Raw genomic sequence first — 23,767 nt, forward strand, 5'->3', positions numbered from 1 at the left:
AAAGGGTGGAAAGGGAATCTGTGTGTCCTATAGGCTTTGGGATGTATCAGTGGATTTACCACTCCACATCTATTAACACCATTTGGGCATTGCTGTGACCTCCAAAAAACTCATTCTTTGGGTCATTTTAAAGTCATTAATGTTTATTGTTCAGATTTATTAACTGGTGTACAGAACACCTAATATTTCTAATTTGTTGGATGTATTTGAGAATAAAAATCTTCTATACCACATAATCAATTTGGCTGAGGTGAGCTTCCTGCCATGTTTACATATCACATCAGTCTTATTTGTTTATTCTCATATGGCACACATCAATTCTACAAACTAAGGCGGCTATATCTTTGAATCAATTTTTGTTTGCCTTATTTTTATTGTGTCTTTATGGGTTTTTTGGTGACAAATCAGGGCTAACACATTCATTTCTAAGAAATCATTTCCAGTTTTTAGTGAGGGATGGTGAGAATTTTGACCTATGGATGCCCTATCTCTGAACTAGAAACTGTTTCTTTATTTTATTTAATATGATCAAATATTGTCCTGCAAGTCACTCTCTGAATATCACCTTCTTTCCAGCCACAATAACTTTGGATTTCTGAAATAGTGGCTGGGAAGAAGATAATGTTCAAAAAGTGATTTGCATGAAAATATTACGAGTAGACTGAGTAAAATAAAATTAATCTGAATAAAACTATCCCAGATAGAGGGACTTGCATAAAATTAATTTCTACATGAAGTGCTTAGTTATACTGACTGTCCTTAGGAAAGCAGCAAAAACCTATGTCAAATTAGGCTTCTGAAGCTGTTTTATCATCTAGTTGCAGAAATCGTTCTCTCAAAACCCTCACAATACAGTATTTTAAGAAGAAAAGCTTACTTTGGGTAGAATGGCAGCCTCAACATGTCAGACTTTACCTTTGGCCTACATGCAGATTCTGGGGTTGTTTTGTTGTTGTTGTTGTTTTGGACTACAAGGCCTTTGTGGGAGCTTTCACAAGGCACTCAGATTGCTTTGCTCAATTGACTGCTCTTAGATATGCATTAAAGAGTTAGGAAATGTTTCCCTGAATTCCCCAGTTACCACAGCCACTTCAGATTCCTCTCTAATCCAGTGTGAATCTCCTTTGATCCTTTTTTTTTAAAAAAAATCTACTACATATAATTTTAATTGTGTTCCTATACCATCCTGGCATCTTACCTGATGATGAGCAGTTCCAAAACATTTTAATAAACCTTTAAAAAATGAGAATAGTTTAGATTATATGTATAATTGTGGTGGAAAGAGCCTATTAATACTCTATTGCACAGTCATATATACACTGTTGGTTTTGTATAACTCAATATACAAATAAACCAAGACATGCCTACTGAGCAGTAAGCCTCATTGAGTTCAGTGAGATTTTCTTCCAGGTAAGACTGCAGCCTTGATAGGAGACTTGCCTATTCATTCTGCCTATAAGTACCATTGTTTTCAATAAAAACAAGGACAACAAAATCCTATAATATTAGATCATTCTTTTGAAAAAGTGCAAATACTATTACTTGGGGGACTTCCTCTTTAGTTTCACTTGTTCTGTTCAATTCTGAGATGGTATGAGCTATCTGCTCAGCTAGCCAGTCCAGTTAAGTAACAGCATTATAGTGTTTTACCTAAATTCCAAACCATTCCCAGATGCTACATGACCATCCACAGTCATTGTTCAAGAAGAGATAAAAAGGTTTGCTATCTCTCTGAAATTCTTCCTGAATTTCTAAGCAACCCATGGTTCATTTACATTTTTTTCTTGCCACCTGCCAAAGCCAGGAAATTGGATTTTATCTAAATTATGATCTTTAAGGATAATTATTGGTATAGAACACTCCTCTCTCTTTGTAATCTGTGCATTCTTTATCATCTTGATTAATTCTGATGACATAATGCCCCAGGATACTTTTGACATGTGAGAGATGAGATCGTTATTAATGTATTTAATCCCTGGTGTGAATAATTTCAGGTATGTAAGTGCAGGATTTATATACCAGTAGGGTTCCTCCAGTAAGAAAATATATATAAAAAAACAAACTAAAAGTTAATAAAAGAGTTGCATTTACTATGTGTGAAGAACTGGGGAATCAACCAATGGTGCAACAGCTCCATTCAAAGTTAAAATTATATTGTATTTATAGTGGTGGGTCCAATGTATCTGACAGCATGCCTCTGATAACCATCTCTGTATGTTAATATTGTCTGGGAATGCTTGGCTTAGACCCACATTTCTGCATTTTAAAAATATTTTTACATTTTGTTTCATGTGTAGTACTACTGAGTTATGTATCCCCCATCCTATACTTGTGCATTTGTTTTTTGTGGTCTAAATGTAGAATGTTGCATTTGTCTCTACTGGATTTCATTTTATCAATTTTGGTTATTTTACAGTTTATCTAGGTTTCTATTTTCCACCGTATTACCCACATCTCCCAGTTTTCTGTCATCCATAAACTTGATAAGGATCCCCTTCACCCTGTCATCAAAGTCATTTATAAAAATATTGAGGTGTAATGGCCCTAGGATAGAACCCTGAGGTATTCCATTCAAAATCTCCTTCCACTTTGAAGCACAACTATTGTTGTCATCTCTTTGAGCATGGTTTTCCATCTAGTTTCCATCTGACAATGTTCCCATATATTCCATATTTAATCGGTGTGCTAATCAAAACTTTATGGGGACCTTATCAAATACTGTGCTGAAATCCAGATAAATTACTTCCACAATATTCCCACCATTTAAGACAACAATTCTGATGATCGGAAGATCAGAAGGTTGGCAGTTTGAGGCGCGAGTGCTGCTTGATGAGATGAGCTCCTGACACTAGTCCTAGGTGAGCTCCTGTCACCAGCTTCTGTCAACCTAGCAGTTCAAAAGCATGCAAATGCAAGTAGATAGATAGGTACCAGTTAAGTGGGAAGGTAACATTGGGGCTCGACAGACTGGGCCTCGGTGCAGTCATGCTGGCCACATGACTACCAGAGCAGTCCTTGGACAAAGCTTGTCTTAGAAACATCTCGAGCACCACCCCATACAGTCATTTACGACTACACATTCATGTCAAGGGACTACCTTTACCTTACTAAACTAGTGACCTGATTGAAATAAGATATAAGATTATTTGGCAGGATTTGTTCTTGATAAACCCATATTTGCTCCTACTGTTCACTGCATTGACAACTGTGCTGTCTTATACATTCTCATATATCTGAAAGACTTTGCATGTAGAAATTTATCTAAAGAAACTAGAGTTTATCTGAAGTTTATCTATTAGTTTCCAGGCACAGTACAAGGTGTTGGTTATAACCTTTAAAGCCCTACATGGCTTGGGCCCAACTTATTTGAGGGATCGCCTGCTCCCCCATAATCCGCCCTGCACCCTCAGGTCCTCTGGGAGGAATCTATTGCAGCCTTTAAAAACCAAACTGCTACCTCCCAGAGGACCGTCTCTACAATTGCTCCCAAACTATGGAACGGCCTGCTGGCCGAGATCCGTCAAATTGCCAGCTTAGACAGCTTTAAAAAAGCTGTCAAGACGGATCTCTTCCGGCAGGCCTTTCCTGAATAAAAGTGCCCAGCCACAGAATGACGGCCCCCCACATCATGTATCAGCCCACTGCTCTCTCCTCATTGTATTTTTAATTGTGTTTTTAATAGATATTTTAATTGTAACATGTTTAATCCTGTTTTAAGGGGCGGAATTTGGGACATAATTTTGTAAATGTGAATTTTAATGTGTTGTGAGCCGCTTTAATTGTCTCGTCACAGAAAAGCGGGATACAAATAAAAGTTTTATTTATTTATTAAGTAGTACTGAAATTGCTGTTTGTAAGTTCAGTGGAGAGCAGGCAACCTACTTTTGACAAGATGCCCTTGATCTGGATATTAGTAATCAATAATGGAAGGAAAAAAGGCAAGGAAGATGATAGCAGAACTGATATGGTTAAAAAAAAGCTGAGCACATTCAAGTGATGGCTCTTTATAGCTCTTTTTTCTTATTAACAGGTGGACTGGATTTTCACATGTACTTAGAATACCTAAAGATCACAGAGTGGTACTTGCTTTAAAATTTTATTTTTATTTTATAGCTACATGCCAGAGATTCCAGATGGCATTTTAGCCATTGAAATGGGCATTTATTCTTCAGGGATCCTGCAGAACAGCCTGGTTCTATGTCTGCAGTACCAATAATAGCCTTCTAATGAGAAGACTTAAAGCCACTCCTTTATTCTCAGTACAGTTATCTATTCATTCTGCAGTGACACCTTTGTATTTCACATCAGACCTCAATAAAGATATTCATCAGCCCAGGTCTGCACACCAAATGTTGTACCTCATTGCAGTTGATACTTTATAAATGCAAAAATAAAACTGATTAACATCATTTGGCATGAATCCTGTTAGTCCTGAACAGAAAAATGCAATTGATTCAGTTGGATTTATCTATGTGTTGACTCACCATTAAACAAGTGATTCAGTGGGTCTACTCTAGCCGGGACTGGCACAGGATTCTAACCAGTTATTGCAGCAAATATAATACACTGGCACATAATATGTGGTCATGAAATACAGGAAGCCAGATTTTTGGTCAGTGTACTCTACTCCAACTCCAACTATTTTTTTGGTGGTATATCATGGCATACAGGTGTTTCATTAAACCAATTACATTTACTCATATGCTTATGCTCATGGCAACCTATATACCATGAATACTGTATGTAGAGAATGTTTGTCATAGAAAATGCTCATTCCCTTTTACATCAGAGCTGACCCTGCATGATTCAACAGCACCACATAAACTGTAGCTTTATTTTACATGATGCCATCTCGTCTGAGCTCATTCACCTCCTGTTCTCCATGCAGACTCTCTCACATATACACCCATACCAGAAACAGAAGTAAACACAAAACAGGCATCATTTATTCTAACATAACATAGCACTTTGAATGTGGAGAGGAGCAAACAAAGGGGATAGAGTTCAGGAAGGGAACAAGGTGCAGAGATAGCAGTGGAGATTTATAATTCTACTGAGACTAAGAATAAAAAACATAAATGCACTTTCATCCCAATGCACTTTATTGCCTTGATTTAATGTTGAAGGGGGCTGACGTGACCTTAAATCATCTTAGGCTTGATGCCATTAAAAAGTCACATGCACAACATTCATCTTGGTGCAGTTTTAGTAGCCAAATAGGAATTCTTGGGGGATGCTGCTTTGTAAAAGGCAGTGATTAGTTGGACATCAACAAGAAAGCATCCTTGTACTGCAAAGGGAGTTAAGGACTGTCTCATGTGTAATGAGGGCTTTCTCTTCATCACATAGTATTAATGTAGGGAGAAGTGGGTGCACAAAGGGCCACAAAACTGAAATACTGCCTTTGCCATTAAGGTAAAAGCTTCAGCTTTCAGGTACATAGAATAAAGCAGCACCAGAAGTTCATGCCCCGATGTTTTTCCCCATTACACTTCTTGGACCATTTCACACTACACACGCTATGATCCCACATTAACTGCCATAGCAAACATCCTGGAATTCTGAGATTTCATCGCCTCCTACTATCCCAATTTGATAGAGACAGTCCTGGTTAATCCACTGTTCTCCCACTGTTCAGCAACTTTTAAAATGGCCCAGTTTCTCTCTCGTCCTCCTACTTTCTCCCTATTTCCTCCATGTACTTCAATTGTTGTAAAGTGTAAAAAGTAGTTTATATTCAATTAACCCAACAGGCAGAGAGGAGAGGAGAGGAGGAGTGGAATCTTGCCCTTCCCAATAGGCTCAGGCAAAAGTAAACTGCTGCAATCTCTCCTAGCTTGTATGCTCTTCCTCATTAATAACTTCTGCCACCTTGACCACACACTGATGTTGCTTGACCAGATGCGTCCCAGTTTTCATCTGTGAAATTTTGGAGTGTATGAGATTTACAGGTGAGAGACGAATATTTAGAGTTCCTAGCCAGAACGCTCGAGGGCCTCACAGAACTACAAGCCCCAAGATTCCATAGGATGCAGCCATGACAGTTAAAATGTGATCGTAGTGCTAGAACTGTGTAGTGTTATAGGTCCCTGTAGGAGGGAAAAAACATGTGAAGTAGCATGTACCCTATCAGTACTTGGAGAGAAAGAGTCTCCTTAAGTTCTCATTTGCTTTCCTAACTTGCCAGCTAACTTTTTGGCTTTCTTGTTTGTTGGAAACTGCTTTGATCTTCCATGGAAAAGCGGTATACAAGTAGAGCAGCATTATTTATTATTATTATTATTGTGTATTGACCATTTTCATGCTTTTAATTCCAGATGAGAAGATGGTGTTCAGCTGAGCCACTGTCTCAGCTGCCTGTAGTTCTGACAGGAGGGGTTATTCCATTAAGAGAATGGCAACTGGCGGATTTTTCTTTTCTACAGCTGGAAACCAGGGACTTAATATTTTTAAAAGCACAGCTCACCAGTTAAGGATCACATCTCCTGCTAATCAGTGAAATACAAAATGGCTGGCCTCCACTCCAATTTTATGTATTTATTATTTTACATATTTATTATTTCTAAAAATGTTCCTTTATTTCTCAAAAAATAATTTTTTGAGATAGTAAACATAGTAGAACAAAGTGGCTGTGTTCGGCATGCATACTTATTTGGGTGTAAGAGCCATTAAATGTAGTGAGACTTAATTCTAAGTGAGGGGGAAATGGATAGGAACAGGCTAGGAAACAGGAAAATCAATGGTATGAGCTTATTTAAAAGCTACTGATCTCTGCTTAGAGGCCACAGAGATACATATCTCCATGGTGATGTAACCCCTACCATCTCCCAAAGTTCATAGTTCAAAAAGTTATGCACAAATACTCAGAGCTCTTTCCCGTATCAAGTCAAATTCTCTGTCCTTGAAATGCTACAGCACTGCCTTCTTAGTATTACACATTACCTTGGATTTTTCTATTTTCTGTTGTTACCCCAACATCTGTCTGTTGAGACTAGAACCAACATCATCCCCAGCCCAAAGTGTCCATTGGTTGGCTGGGGATACGGTGCTGACTAGAGGCAGTTGCTTGGGGAAGGCTGGGTTAGAGCCTTCTACTCCTTTCTGTCCAACTTCAGTTATTTGTTCAGGCTCCACACAAACACATCCTGGCAAGGTTTTCAAACACAGGACTGTGGCAGTGTTTCTTCTGGGGCAAGGGAGAGGCGCAAGACTGGAAACTGGAATAGAACTTGCTGTATACAGTTCACTGAGCTTGACACTCACATCCTTTCTCTCTTTAACTTGTCTGTCATTAACAAACATTACTGATGCAGAATACTTTTGTTAAATGGTGACACTGTGAGCATGGACTAAGTTAAGTGTTAACAAATACTTGGTTTTACAGAAAGCCTTCACAGCAGCTGTTCTGAAATTGTGGAATGGTTTTCTGGAAGAGATCCGTCTCATTATCTCCTTGGAGGTGTTTAAGAAGGCACTTAAGACGGATCTCTTCCAGCGAGCTTACTCTCCTGACCTTATGTAAGAAACACCCTCTGACTAGTGTATAACTGTATTGCATTGCCACTATCTGAAGAGTAAGTTTTAAGATTAATTGTTATTAATTTTATTGATATGCTTTTATATGTATTTTAAGTATTGATGTATGTATTTTAGTGGACTTTAATCCCGCCTCAATCCATCTGGGAGAGGCGGGAAAATATAAATAAACTATTGGCTTGATGCCAATAAAAGTGCCTGGCCACAGAATGACTGCCCCCCGCATCATGTATCAGCCCACCGCTCTGTCCTTGCTGTATTTTATTGTGTTTTTAATAGATGTTTTAATTGTAATTTGTTTAATCCTGTTTTAAGGGGGGGGATTTGGGACATAAATTTGTAAATGTGAATTTTAACATGTTGTAACCACTTTGATTGTCTTGCCACAGAAAAGCGGGATATAAATAAGTTTTATTTATTTATTTATTTATTTATGCTTTGATTGAGATTTCCTGCATGGCAGGGGCTTGGACTGGATGGCCCTACCAACTCTACAATTCTATGATTCTATTATTATTATTATTATTATTATTATTATTATTATTTGTAATGCATTGTGTGTCCACCCCTTCCCTTGGCTTTTCACATCTATAGCCTCAAGTCCTTCACCAGAAAGACAGGATGCAGCTCGGCCCACAAGCAAGAATCCTTTGACATGGACTGTTGATGATGTGGTTTGGTTCGTAAAAGATGCTGATCCTCATGCTTTAGGACCTCACGTGGAACTCTTCAGAAAACACGTATGTAAGGAAGTTGTTCATAACAAAATAAGTCCATTCTTCAGGGGAACAACAAAGTCTAATCTTCAGGGGGACAAACCAGACCTGTAGAACTTGTAATGCACCCAAGCCAGATGAAGCCCACCAGAAAAAGATGGCAGTCCCACAAGTCCTGATAATGTTCTGCTTTGCTGTTTGCCTGGGTTGGTGAAAACAGATGGTGTGTGAAGCACCTCTTAGATCATGTTACATGGCTGGGCCTGGTTTGACTCACTGAGACAGAGTTTGCACAGGCCTGTAATAAGAGCTTAAGGTTTCACTGCATTGTCTTCTTGATGTTATAAAATCATCACAAACATTGCTATGTCAGTGTTTACCTAGCTAAAAAATAGACCACTCCATTTCAGGGACGGGGGAGTAAGTAAGTAAAGATTCTCAGTGGCTACAAATCCTGATGATTATAGATAACCTCCAGGATTAGTGGCAGTATCTAAATACCAGTTGTTGGGGAACATGTGCAAGTGGTGGGGCATATCCCCCCCATGCTGCTTGTGAACTTTCCATCAGCATCTGCTTGGATTCTTCAGAAAGTAAAAGCAGGACTAGGCAGGCCTTTGGTCTAGTCCAGCACACCTCTTCTTTTGTACATTTTAAAAATGTTTCTTAGAATTTAGTTCAAATGTGAAATTAATTCCATTAACCCCCCCCTTCTCTTCTGCCTTTTGTAGTCAGCAGCTGTAGTCATTTATATAGTTATGTAACTATAGCTATAAAGGTGTAACTGTAGAGCAAAATGCTCTCCTCCTGGGCTCATAAAGCAACAGTTGTTAAAAGTTTTTATTTTATACACACACACACGGGAACGATGGCGATTGTGCCGAAACCCTGGTTGAGAATTGGAATATGAACCTCACCGGGGCAATAGACAGTATCGCTGCCGAGCGTCCTTACCATCCCACTCCAAATAAAAGACCCTGGTACACTAAAGATCTTCGCCAGATAAAGCGGGCTGCACAACGACTAGAGCGCCACTGGTGGAAACATCAGAACATATCTGACAAGACACTCCATGAGAAGATGTTACGTTCGTACGGAGTGGCAATTGATGCAGCAAAGAACTCATTCTGTGCTGCACGGATTGCATTGGCACAGTCTCGCCCAGCAGAGTTGTTCAGGGTGGTCAGGGAATTAACCCAACACCTGGCCACCCTGAACCCTTTATTAGAGCCAACTACAGCCTGTTGTGATGCTTTTAATGACTTTTTTGCCGATGAAATCTCTCAGATAAAGACTGATCTTGACGCTGACTTTTTGACAGAACCTATATTAGAGGCATCCAGTGACTCTGGAAACAAGGTTATTCTGGATCGTTTTGAGTTTGTCAATACCAAGGATGTGGACAAGCTTCTTGGTCGGGTGAAAAGGACGACCTGTCCTCTCGACCCTTGCCCTTCTTGGCTGACTGTTCAGGGAGGAGATGTTATAAAAATAGCATTACATCTCATAGTAAACACATCTCTTCGGGAGGGTAAATTTCCATCGGCCTTAAAACAGGCAATAGTCATACCACTTCTAAAGAAACCCTCCCTTGATCCCCTGTTGATGTCTCCTTATTACCGGTCTCCTTATTACCATTCTTGGGCAAGGTGATTGAGAGGGCAGTCGCCTTTCAACTCCAAGCAGTCTTGGATGAAGCTGATTATCTGGACCCATTTCAAACTGGCTTCAGAGCGGGACACGGAGTGGAGACTGCCATGGTCGCCTTAGTCAATGATCTCCGTCTGGGCATCGACAGAGGAAGTGTAACCCTGTTGGTGCTCTTGGACATCTCTGTGGCTTTCAATATCATCGACCATGGTATCCTTCTGGAACGCCTGAGAGAGTTAGGTATTGGAGGCACTGTGCTCCACTGGTTCTGATCCTACTCTCGGGAAGATTCCAGATGGTGAGGTTGGGGTACAGCTGCTTTCGGAAAAGAGTGCTTACATCTGGCATCCCTCAAGGCGCCATTCTGTCACCCATGCTATTTAACATTTACATGAAGCCGCTGGGAGAGATAATCCGGAACCATGGAGCATGATGTTATCAGTACGCTGATGACACCCAGATCTATCTCTCCATGGCTCCGACTGATACAGTGACTAAGGATAGCACCTCCCCTCTGGATGCCTGCTTGAGGTCAGTAATGGGTGAGGGAAAACAAACTCAAGCTGAATCCAGAGAAAACAGAGGTACTCGTGATAGATACCCCAAGTCCAGACAGGGAAATTTGTCATCCTATCCTTGATGGGGTCACACTCCCCCTAAAGGATAAAGTCCGCAGTTTGGGAGTACTCCTGGACTCATCTCTGCAGTTGTCATCTCAAGTAGATGCGATGGCCAGGAGTGCTTGGTACCACCTTCAGCTGATACGCCAACTACGTCCCGGTCTGGACCGAAAGGACCTTGAAACAGTAATACACGCACTGGTAACCTCTTGCTTGGATTTCTGTAATACGCTCTACATGGGGCTACCTTTGTTCCAGGTTCAGAAGCTTCAACTGGTCCAAAATGCTGCAGCCAGATTGGTCGCGGGAATTTCAAGATCCGACCATATAACACCTGTACTAAAATCTCTCCTCTGGCTGCCAATTAGCTTCCGGGCGCAATACAAAGTGTTGGTCATTACCTATAAAGCCCTATATGGCTTGGGCCCAAGTTACTTGAAGGAACGCCTCTCCCTACATAATCCACCCCGCACTCTCAGAACAACGGGGAAATATTTACTCGAACACCCCAGAGTGAGACTGACATCAACTCACCGGAGAGCCTACATGGCAATAGCTCCATCAGACTCAGCCCCACATCGGAAGCCTTTAAAAAAGCACTGAAACCCCATCTTTTTCAGTTAGCATATCCTTCCAACTCTATATAGAGATATTACACCCCAATAAGACCAGGATGCCTAGCCAAAACTGATAGCGTGACTGTTTGGTATATTGTTTTTAAAGTTTTTAATCTGTCTGAAATTATTGATGTATTGTATTGTATTGTAATACGTTATAGCTATGATATGTGAACCGCTTTGATCTGGAGGAAAGGCGGTATACAAATAAAAGTTGTTTTATTATTATTATTATTATTATTATTATTATTACATGTATATAGTGTATCTAATATGCAGAACATACTATAAATTAGTATATCTAGTATATAGTTGATACCTATATCTATAGTTTAGATATCTAGTGTGTGTATACACGCACACACTAGATATTAGATAGTTGAAGAACAATAGAACCAACATCTGAAGAGTAGAAAGTTAAGTTTATTAATATAATTATTATTTTCTGTTCCATATGACAAATATCTATGTGAAGACTATAATAATAATAATAATAATAATAATAATAATAATAATGATAATACAGCTTTTAAAGTAACAGTAAAAGTAAAGTGTCAGATCTTTTGAAGTAACAGGTGGGAGCCTAGTGATGACAGAAATACAGATAGCCTCTGCAATGGAATAATGTAAACAAAGAGACCTGTATTAGGAGTCAGGCATTGTTAACTTTTTCATACATAATTTGGCATTGAGGTAAGTAGTGTGGTAGGCAGGTGTGCAGATGAAATTAAGTATACAGGATAGTGAAAGTCCAACGGTACTGTTTGAAAGCTTCAGAACTATTTCTTCTGACCAGAGATGGACAAGGGGTTGACAGGTTGGTAATGAGTTAGTTAACTCTTGAGGACATTGACAGTTAAACTCTTAACCCTTTTAAAAGTAACTTTCCCATCTCTGCTCCAAACTGGATAGATGGGTAAAAAAATGGCAATTGAACTTCAGTGTATATTAGTGTAAAGTGATATATGATGGGGGGAAATCCAAACATCACATATAAATTAAGGGAGTCTGAGCTGGTGATGGCCATCCAAGGAAATAATGGAATCAATGAAAAAAATCAATCCAATGGGTGACAGAAAGGATACAGTACTTGGAATAATTGGAAAGGAGTTAGTGTAGTGTCTTTATAGAAATTTGGCCAACTTTGGGTAACTGTATGTTTCTGGTTTTACTATCTTTAAAAAAATGTTATCAGCGAGTTGGAAAAGTTTCAGAAAAAGTTAGGGCAACCTGAAGAAGGAATTGGAAGGATGATCTCTGCTTCCATAATAACTAGAGGCCAGAATCCTCCTGATCCCTTACACTAGCATAAGCAGGGGTTACACCAGTGTGAGTACTCAGATGGCCACTGATTGGCCACAAGGGTGTCCAGGATGTGCCTGAAAGCTCTTTTTCACTGCCAGTTGGCTGGTCACCTTTGCTGTCCCAGAAGTGGGTGACAACAGCACTTGCCTTCTTATGAGTTCTTTGAAGCACCATAGTGGCTGCTGTGGAGAAGAGGATGCTAGACAGGTGGACTTATTCTATGATTTAGCAGGCTTCTTCTTAGGTTTTTCAGACACTATCTAATACTCTTGTTTTTGATTCAGTACTGGAGTCCTTGATAATGGTGGTAGAACATAGAAGTTGTTAATTTTTAAGATCTGAACTTTCAGTCAGCATGGCCACATTTCCAAGCACTGAATGGCAGGTGTGGATTGAAAGGTAGATGGGTTCTAAATTTCCCCTACTGAAGCACCAACTAACCTCCTGCTTATAATTCAGTCAGCTTCACAGGGAAACATACAAGAGGTCTGATGCTTGATTAAGGCCATCACACAATTCAGCTCAATTATGCCTTTGAATTACTCATTTCCCTGCAATTGTTCAGCCTTCATAGCTAAACTGGATTAGCAGGAAGACCCCAGAGGTGAGAGACAAGTGATTACTCCATTAACCTTAGCTGTGTCTTTCTGTGAGTTAAATGATTCTAAGGAGCAGGTGCGTAATTCAGTTTGAAGCCCTGAATGCCAATGACATTCCCATGTAGCACCTGAAATCCTTGTTTTTGCAGTTATAATTTGGCCATGACATGTCAGGATTACTGAACAAGCGGAAAACTCGGGTGATTATCATGATGAGCTTAGCTTCCCAGTGCTTTTTACTGTATCACACAACAAGGGACGTGCACTCGGACTAGGGAGATAAATTTGTTTGGTTTGCATTTGAATGCAAACTTAACCTAATTTTCACTTCATGGATCAGCCAAAATGCAGTTACATTTCAGTATTCACACACACACACACATGAATTTAGCGATATGTATTTCCTGTCAAACATATAAGTACAAAAATCCATATATTAGAGGAAAGTGGGCACACAAATTGTGCATTGCCTCGGGAACCCTAGTGAGTTAAGAAACAATAAATAAATGCTTTGAATAATAATAAAAATGCATATATTTGGGAGAATCATGTACAAAACCACATATATTGAAAAAATGGATTGGGTGTATTAGGAAATGTGTGTACAAAATTCATGTATAGGCTATCCGAAAGAAGGTCTCCTTCCATATGACCCTGTATGGGATCTGACATCTTTAGAGACAGATCACACAGAGGTTACGTTGGTGAATACACAGACAGTAGTGGCTGGGAGTTCCCATGTCAGTGGCATGGTGAATCTCTTTTGGGAGCTACCTATCATGTGTGCAGTGGGGATAACAAAATTCAGACTTAACCCCAGAGCAGATTCAGTTATCCCAGTGGCATAGAAACTGCTAGCTATAGCTGTACACACAACAAGGAGGATTCCCCATCCTTGTTGAAGTTCCAGCAGATACTCAAAATTGAACTATTCTGTATGTTCTTTGGTTTTTAAAATTGGATTTTTGAATTGGTTTTAAATCTGTTTTAAAATAGTATTTTATGGATCTTGTGCTTTCATTTGTGGGTCCCGATGAGGAAATAAAGGCCCTGATGAATTATAAGTGTGCATGAAATATGTCTGAATTTTCATGCAGACGTTTGTTTAAAAATTGCACACTGATGTGGATGAGGGACAAAATGAACATAAAGCTGGAAAATAAAGAACTGGGTAAAATCAAGCTTGGCAGAATCACCTATCCCTGGATGAGATCAACAACATGGTTACTGAAACCATTCCTCTTTCTGTCTGTGAGAATGATTTTTGAGTAAGCAGTTTTTCATTCCTCTTGGGTGATTGTATATAAAAAGAAGACAAGCTGCACCTGGTCCAAATTTCCCAGATGGGATTTCTTTTCCTGAGGGAGGTATAGCAGAGGCAGGATACAGACCACCCAAAGCGGGCGGTCTCCCACCGCTCTAGTTTGCTCCGCTGGAAAGCTGCAGCCTCCAGACCGCAGGGCTTCCCCACAGCGCAAAAAGAACTCTTAAAAGACGGGCAGCATCACAAGCGCGCCAGGATGTGCAGATGCTAGGCGTCCATCACATCAAAATGGTGGCGCCCATGTAGACAGGACACTGCCATTTTGATGTCCTGGCAACGTACTAGGGTTAGGGAGCGTCTAAAAACTACGCTCCCGGGCAACCCTAGTTTGTCGTCAGGACGTACTAAAAGGCCCATGTAAACAGGACCAGAGTTTCTGGAAAGTCTGACCTAGAAAAGAGCAGGAGAAAAATTTAGAAAGGTAGCAGTGAGTAATGCAGATAAATATCAAGGAAAACTAAAACACAGCAAAGCCAACCTGACACCCTGATGATGCAATGAGCTGGCCCTTTAATTTTGATTTGTAACTGGAAAATGAATATCGAAGGAAGAGTAAAGCTTTTGAGTTGAGGCCAATTAAACCTGTTCTTTCAGAATTATATCCTGCCTCTTCCAATGATGGATATTATAACTGAAAGCGTATATTGTTTCATGGAGCCGAACCATCTTTGTATTGATTATTCTAGCTTTCTTCCAATTAGCTTACTGCCCTTTACAGTGTTTCTTGAACACCGTGACTTCACTGCTGGGCAAAGTCATTCTTTAGCTCCTTGGAGCAGCAGAATAGAACAAAGAAATTGGGTTGGCAGAGCCATCCTTTCATTGCTATTCCATTACCAGCAATGTTACACTTTAAGCAGTATGTTGCACTTTAAGTAGTCACAGTGAAGCCAGCTTTCTGATTTAGTGCCTGTTTGTGTTGGTTGGTGGACCTTTTCACAGTGCTTAACACTTAAGCTTGAAATATTAAGTTTGGCAGTCAGTGTGCTCAGGATTAGATCTTAAGAAAGCAACATGAAATATATCCAGCTGCTGTATACTTCTGCTGTCTTTCAGCCAAGTGTGAGAAGCTCATATAGGTCATAAGCTTCAGCAGCAGTTATAAACTATTGTCAAAATTATTAATACAGATAAGATCTATAATTGGACTCCACTTTAATAGTGGAGTCTGTGGTGGGTCAGTGACTGTCATGCTACTTTACACTCACTAAATCTTTCTTTCACATCCTACAGTAATATATTAGAGGCTTCCACACAGCCATACATAACAGTACAGCTTCCTCTGGGGTTTCTAGTTATACAGAAATACAAAATACGCATGTGCCACCAAAAAGGTGAAAAATATACATATATGTATTTGATGGAACACGTTTCTTTCAAACACATGCAGCTCCCTGTAAAATGCAGAGGCTCTCCAATTTGTCTCATCATAGCCAGAACTATATTTAGTTGGGATCAGGATGAGTGTGTATGTGTGTGTAGCTAGATATAGATATAGAGAGAGTCCTATCCAAGCTCCAGAAGGGCAGTTTATCTTGTCCCCTTCTTTAATGGACTTTTACCAAATGGTTAAAGCCTTGAGTGTTTAAACTTGCTAGATGCTGTCCAGTTAAATAATTTTTAATGGCTGTGTATTTTTTTATAATTTTGGTCTGCTGTTTTAGTGTTTTGCTGCTGGATTGCTTTTAATTCTTTGTCTCTGTTTATGTGTCTTCAAGTTGCCTGTTGACTTATGGTGACCTCAAGGATTTTGTAGAGTTTTCTTAGGCAAGGAATACTCAGAGATGGTTTGCTATTGCCATCCTCTGAACTATAGCTTATAGCACCTGGTGCTGCTTGGCAGTATCAGGTGCTGTACTCCATCCAAATATTAACCAGGCCTGACCTTTCATAGCTTCCAAGATCAGACAGGATCTGATACCTCCAAGGTATTTAGGCTAAACTATAGGGGTTTTTACACACTTTTAATTTATTGTTGTTAGTCTCCCTGACTTCAGGTGATGAAAGTTCTTTTGATCCCATGGCAGCAAAAGCTTATTTCCCTTGCAACATATCTCAAAATGCTAGTCCATGTTTTTGATTTCTTCTTTCTTTTTTGATTAGGAGATTGACGGCAATGCTTTGCTACTACTGAAAAGTGATATGATCATGAAATATTTGGGCCTGAAGTTGGGACCAGCGCTGAAACTCTGTTATCACATCGATAAACTGAAGCAAACTAAATTCTGACATTTTCTAAAAATATCTGACAAACCCAATGTAATTTGAGAAAGGAGACAGAAGGTAATGTGTTGCCTTACAGAAACCTGTCTATGTTCAAGCTGTTTCTCCTTCTTTTTGTACTGAGAACTTGATCTTTATATAAGGGTACATCTTTACCTTTTTTTAATCCAACAGAGGGGGGTGGTGTTGTCTGTTTTGTTGGTCTGTGTTAATTTCTTCAAGAAATCTATAAGGATAATTATTTTGTATTATTCATATTGGTATTATTGTTAATATTATTATTGTTATTTTTGTAATCACAAGTGGAAAACCAGAAACAAAAACAAAAAGAACTTCACAACTTTTAGGGAAAGTGGTTTTTAAGGCTTTAGGAAGCCTTTCTCTGGGCTGTTTCACATATGCCTGTTTGTTAATTAATCAGTGAGCACACTGCATTGTCTTTGTGAGCTATCACAGTTGCAGGACTTTCATATCATTTCCAGTGCAGGGCTGTTTGGTACAATCAATTAAGACTTACATCTGCAAATTGTCAGTTGCTAACTAGTCTGGTGGTGTGCGCGCATTTGGGAACCAACTCAGAATCTAATTCTGTTTTGCCAACAGTTACCAGCATTCCCCTGACATTAGAGGCCCAACTTTATTTCTCCAAGTTGCCTGGAATGGTCACAGAAAATATTCTGGGATTACAATAGTAGGACTGCTGTTCACACAAATGCTAATGTGCAGCTACATAGGAGACACACCACAGATTTGTGCATATTCACATGATATCCAGTCCCTGAATCCAGCAATTGTGCTGACCTTCATATTATTTCCTACTTTCTGCATTAGCACCATGATGTGCTAGCAAACATAATGATAGGCATGAAATTTTCTAGACTTGTAATCTTAAAATACCCAGGGGCAACAAGCTGTTTTGTAATGTGATGGGCAGGCAGCATTCCTCTGGTTGAAAGCAAAGGTGAAATTGCTTTCCATTGGCTTCTGCAAAAGCGTGGTCATTCATATAGAGATTAGGAAAATGGCTAAGGATCTCAGTCTAGCTATTGCCCACACAAGCTGGATTCCAAAGAAAGGCTACCACTAAATATCTAGACTATCAAGGTTGCACACTCCATGATGTTTGAACTTGTTGTGTCATTTTCGTGTCAAATTATTCAAACAAGGGCTCAGCCTAGTAGCTAGTAACTCTGTGGTTGTCAGCAATCTTTCCCAAAGCCCTCTAGTATCTGCAGAGAAAGGGTGGAAGACCTCTCATTTCACAGGTATAGGAGCTGAAGACAACCTGTTATAAAGAGCTTTGGGGTCTGCATAATCTTTCTTTGTTCCAAAGCATAGTGTAAGACAAAACTCCTCCACCATCATATTCTCTGAAATTTGAAGTGAGCTCAGGGGAGTGGAGGAGACCTTGGCCAAGGCAAGTGCCATCAGTTGGCAATGTATGAAATCTGTGGAGGTCTAAATGAAACCTCATGTTAATAACGTTCCTTTTGTAGCCACATTTCTCATTAAGTGGCCTGAATGCTGCTGCTGTTTGGTTAAGTAAGCCTATACTGAATGTATTTATTTGATGCTAGCACAATAATAGCAGGATGATGAAATAAGAAACAAGAGGTCTAGAGGTGTTTCCAGTAAACTTTCTGTGCTATGTCATATGAAAAACCGTGGTATTGTGTGCTTTCAAGTAGTTTCTGACTTATGGTGACCATAAGGGAACTTATCACAGGGTTTTCTTGGCAAGGTTTGTTCAGAGGGGGTTTGTCAATGCTTTCCCCTGAGGCTGAGAGAACCATACTTTCCCAAGATCACCCATAGGGTTTCCTTGGCTGAGTGGAGATTTGAACCCCAGTCTCCAAGAGTTCATAGTCCAATGCTAAGACTACTATACCACATTGGCTCTGGCAAAACACACCCATGGTTTGCTGTACCTAGAAACCTTGAAATCTTTCAATGGACAAAGAGAAAAGGGGATTTGTTCAAACTCAAGCACTTTGTTTTTTTCCATTTAAGGCACTAATAAACACCACACTTGAGCTGCAATGAAATTGTTTCTCTCTAAAGAGCAACTTCTCTTGAGAGATATTTCACCTTCAATCAATTGTGGAATTGCAGCTAGTACTCTAATCAAGCTTTCCTAATTCACAGATTGTGCATTCTGCTCTTCAGGCACCCAAAAACATTCTTGGGAATACCACCACAACAGATAATAAGATCTGTTTCCACAATCTGTAGATAAAAACCATACAAAATTGGAAAGAAGTATCCTGACTATCTCTCCCCTTCTTAATATGGTCCTATTTTGAAATACATTTTTTAAAAGTGAGATGAGAGGATGATCAGAATGAAGAAAGAAAACAAAATTATTATATTGTAGCTTCAGAATGACATTACATTTAGAAGAAAAATAGTTTTTTTTAACTAGATTTTATCTTCCAGCCATAGTTATACTAGCAGAAAATTTTGTTAATTCTTAATAGACATATTATGGTATAAAATGGAAGTACATAACATTTGCCATTCCATATAATAATAATTTGGTTTTCTGCATCTAATAAAGTTGTGGTTGGAGGAGAATGACAGCTAGAAGTTTAAGAGGAATATTTGAGGAGATGTATATTATCTCGCTTTTCTCTTATTTTGAAATTTGTGTCCAGTTAACTACCTTTCATAACAAGCAGGTGTTTGTGTCATAACATGCTCTGAATTGTTAGAACATGCTCTGAATTGTAACTTCCCATGCTTATTTTTGTCACGTTAGCCTGATACCAAATGTCTTGAAATTTTTACAGAGTATTGGGGTACAGTAGTAGAGTGAACATTCTCATGGATATGTATATACATTTGAAGCCCTTTCCTGATTATGCATCATTATCATGAATAGTTTTACACATCTGTGCTGCATAGACCCATAGAACACCATAGATCTTCTTAACCTTCTTGTGCTGCTGGAACAGATGCTTTAAAGCAGATGAAAACAGAATACAGTACTTGGAGAATGTTCCACCACAAACATACAAGTGAGAAACAGGTACAAATAACTGCTGCACAGACATCCACAAATTGGGACTCTGTTAGCATGAATCCCCTATATTGTGTGATCCTCCTGCATGAAAAGGAGCTGTTGTGAGGAAAAAACCGGCTCTTACCAAGTGCTAGGAACTTCTTTTGATATACCATTTTGATAAATGCTCAAGCGATTTTTGTGGGCACATGTTAACCAGGTTACACTTGCAAGTGCCTGTCCAATCTAACCGGAATGCATGTGTGAATGAAACTACTGACACACACAAAAAATGGAAAGTTTTATTAGTCTGTACCTCAGATGTCCCACAGAGGTTGACTCGAGGGCAGTTAACAACAAATGTTGATCATATTCACATGAAACAAGATTTTTGCTAGGGAGAGAAAGAATATTTGAAAATGTTACAAAAATAATTGAAAACATGTTTTTGAGCATTGAGAAACCCTGACAAGAAGAATCCTGGACTGATGAGAATCTTTGCAGTGCAGGACTTACTCTGCACAAAATGTTGTTTTCTGCAGAAAACAACATTTTCTGAATGGAAAATAATATTTCAATGCAAAATAATAATTCATGTGCAGAATATTTTCTGTGCAGAAAAAAGCTGTAATTGAGAATTTCTTCTGCATAAAATTTGCACATGGTTGATTTGCATAGAAATCAGCATACAGTGGGACCTCAGTATCTGTGGACTTGCCATCCGCGGATTTGAGCATCTGTGGATGGCAAGCCCACGTTGTCTCCAATGGTGATGTATGTATGCTGCTGCGTCACCATTGGGGACAACTGCACTAAAATCCTCCCTCCCTCCCCCCCCCGAGGCTTCTGTCCCGGGCTTGGCATTGGAGGTAATTCAGAGATGGAGGCTGGTGCCCTGTCGGCCAGAGAGAGCTGGGGTTGCGGCTTGAGACTCAGAGCTTGGAGGTTCCATCCTAGGTGTTGGGCCTGGGGGCGGGGGGGGGGGGGGGGGTAGACTCCAAGACCCAGAGCCTGCCAACGGGTCTCCAGCCTCCTGCTCCAAACTTCCCCCAAAGCCAAGCCTGAGGCAGAAGGAAGGAAGGAGAGAAGGGGGTGGGTGGGAACAAAACAAAACAAAAGAAGGAAGGGGAGAGAGAGAGAGAATATGGAAGGAATTACTGCTGCACTGCCATTAGGGACAATGGGACTTGAGCATCCACAGATTTTGGTATCCACGGGGAGGTCCAGGATGGATTCCTTGCAGATACCGAGGGCCGACTGTATTCTGCTCAGAAAACAGAATTTCTTGCACAGGAATTAATATTTCTACATTGAAATATTATTTTCCAAATAATTGTTGGTTTTTAGTTATTATATTGATCCTTTGATATTTTATTTTTTTCGCTATTTTAAACCCAGTTTTCCTCTTTAATTGCTCATTTTCTTCTGTAGTCATATTTTTGTTAATATTTCTGATTTATCTATATTTATCTTAAAACCAGCAAATTTCCTGTATTCTATCACCTTGTGCATCATAACATCTATACTTTCTAATGTTTCTTCTAGTATAATGACCATATCATCAACAAATGCTTTCATCTTTATCTCTTCTTTCTTCACTTTCACCGCTGTAATAGTGATCTCATCTCTTATATTTCTACACAGAATTTCTAGGACCAGGATAAATAGCAATGGTAAAAGAAGACAGCCTTGTCTGGTTCCTTATTCAATCTGGATATAGTCAGTCATTTCATCATTTATTATTATTATTGTTCTTTGATAACCATAAATTCCCCAGATTCATTTTATAAATTTTTCACCAAGTATAAAATCAATGTAATATTTCAATGTAATATTTTGTTATTCTATTGTTATATGTAATTATTATGTATATGCTTATGTGTATATTTCAGGTGTAATTTGTTCTATGTATAATTATGTAAATTTTTTTCATTTTTTATTATCTTATTTGTATCTTTTTGTTGAAAAAAAAAATAAAATTTAGGAAAAAGAAAAAATATATGTTATTATCCATGCAGAAAATGCTGTTTCCTACGCAAATCAGCCATCTGTAAATTTTACACAGAACAAATAACAAATTATGGCCTTTTTATGTTGTGGAAAACATTTTCTGTGCAGGAATTAATAGTTGTACACTAAAATATTTACCATGCAGAAAATGCTGTTTTCTGCACAAAACAGTGACATGCAAATTTTGTAATAACTGTGTGGTTTTTGAAGACTTTTTTGCAGTAAGGAGAATCGCTGAAATTCCTCATTGGCTTCCTTCAGGAAGAAACTTGGTGACAAATTGCATTCCTATGTTTTGTACAGTTAAGTACAATTGCTGCTTTTAAGCCAGGTTACCTGTACATCAAAGATGGTATAGCTTATGAGTCTTCTTAAGTTTTAGTGTGTGCTGCATGCGTATGTGTTCACAGTTTAAAATCACTGTAATGTTTTGCCCTGAAAATTCTATGATGATAATGTCTTCTACAGTTTCAAAGTAGAATTGTCTTCCTGATGGGAGTTTTCTGGCTCCCCTTAAGAAAAGCAGGACTTCGATGGATCAAATCCCTTTTTTACTCTGAATGTAGGATGTGCTGCAGATTGATAACACCACCCAATTTCTGTAGACTGTAGCCGACTTGCAGCTGATGAAATGGGTTATAATCCATGAAAACTCATGCTGTGACATAATTTTTAGTCTTTAGGACTTTTTGTCTTTTTCATCTTATGAGTTAGAGTTTACAACAGTTCTGCAATTTCTCTTCTTATCTATCCATTACAATTATGCTCAATGTGCTTTCAATTTTCCCGGTTGCTACTTGTGCCAGGGTCCTAGCTGCCGTGTTAAGCAGATACCGTAGGTGCGATCCCATGCCTATTTACTTTTGAATAAGGGGCTGTACAGACCTTGCCTAAGGGGTAGCCTGCAACCACCTCTGTCTGTGCCAGATTGGGGCCACAGCAACTGTACACTGCGGCCCCAATCTCTCATTTTTGTGGCTCCAAAAGGAACAGCAAAAAGTGGCTCCTTTTTCACCCCAGAAAGGATGCCATAGACATTGGCGTGCCCCTTTTCTGCATTCCTTTGGTGCTGCATCATGTAGATGCAGCGCCAGAGGAGTGCCATGTGCCATGTGGAGTGTCACACTGGTCTGAGGGCAGAGTCAGGGCATGGATCATGTGGACACCACACCCCAACTGTGCCCCCAGGCCAGCCTTAATGGCTGGTCTGGCGAGCCCCCAAGTCCCATTGAGTTTAGTGGGGCTATCTGCTGCCTTAGGTGCTAAGAAAATAAGCACCATGGCACCACTACTACTATTTATTATAGATGAATTAATTCTTATTGTGAATCCTGACAAAATGAAACAACACTCCACACCAATGTACCAGAAACGGAAGGAAAGCGAATCATTTTATGTATGTGGAAAAGGGGTGATTGAAGTCTATTTGGAGAACCAGTGCTTATTTAGTGATCTTGAGCATGTAGCCACTCATGCTCACAAACACTGATTTATTTTCTCTTGCTTTCAATATCTTCTTTACTCACCAAACCAATCTGTACTTAGAGTAATTGACAATAAGAACAAAGCTTTCTTGAACTATAAAAAGACAGGCAGATTCTATAACTCCTGCATTTTAAAAAAAATGCATATACAGTAATTGCATTTATTGATGCTGTTTCTAATTTTTAATATACATATTATTTTTATTAATTTTTAACATGAACAATCTAATTTACAATCAAAGTAATATACATTCACAAAAATGAAAAGACTAACTAATACACAACAGCGCTTTGACTCCCCAGCCCTGACTGTAATGAAGAGAAATGTAAAAAAGAAAAAAAAAAGTATTGTTTTTTTGTGGGGTTTTCAGGCTATGAGGCCATGTTCTATAAGAGTTTCTTCCTGACGTTTCGCCATGAACATGGCCACATAGCCCGAAAACCCCACAAAAAACTATGGATGCCAGCCATGAAAGCCTTCGACTCCACATTTTAAAAAGTATTATTTGACTACTGCAGATCCAACTAGTTTTACTGCAATTACAAAAAAATCATAACTACAGATTATTACATCGCAAGATTTCTTATTGCTCAAAAAAAAATCCATAAACAGTCTCAAGTTTTTCAAAAAGTCTCAAGTTGGTTTATCATTTAAAAATCATGTTAATTTGGCCATTTGGGC

At 39.2% G+C, this 23,767-nt stretch overlaps 1 protein-coding gene across 2 annotated transcripts in view; it reads left to right on the forward strand.

Annotated features, from left to right (window-relative positions):
• SCML4 (Scm polycomb group protein like 4) overlaps positions 1-21,477 on the forward strand; it is a 124,177-nt gene extending 102,700 nt beyond the window's left edge. The window contains exons 7-9 of one of the 2 annotated variants that reach the window (XR_006104409.1): positions 8,131-8,276; positions 16,471-16,650; positions 21,236-21,477. Coding sequence is in view for 1 of the 2 variants with exons in the window: in XM_042471597.1 (XP_042327531.1) it covers positions 8,131-8,276; positions 16,471-16,596 (272 nt within the window). In the remaining variant the exon portion in view is untranslated. Of the gene's footprint in view, positions 1-8,130; positions 8,277-16,470; positions 18,290-21,235 lie in introns of those variants that run through there. The other variant, XM_042471597.1, reaches the window with a different exon arrangement.
• The last annotated feature ends 2,290 nt before the right edge of the window (positions 21,478-23,767 follow it).

The sequence above is a fragment of the Sceloporus undulatus genome, chromosome 1 (genome assembly GCF_019175285.1).
Source record: "Sceloporus undulatus isolate JIND9_A2432 ecotype Alabama chromosome 1, SceUnd_v1.1, whole genome shotgun sequence".
NCBI classification, from domain to species: domain Eukaryota; kingdom Metazoa; phylum Chordata; class Lepidosauria; order Squamata; family Phrynosomatidae; genus Sceloporus; species Sceloporus undulatus.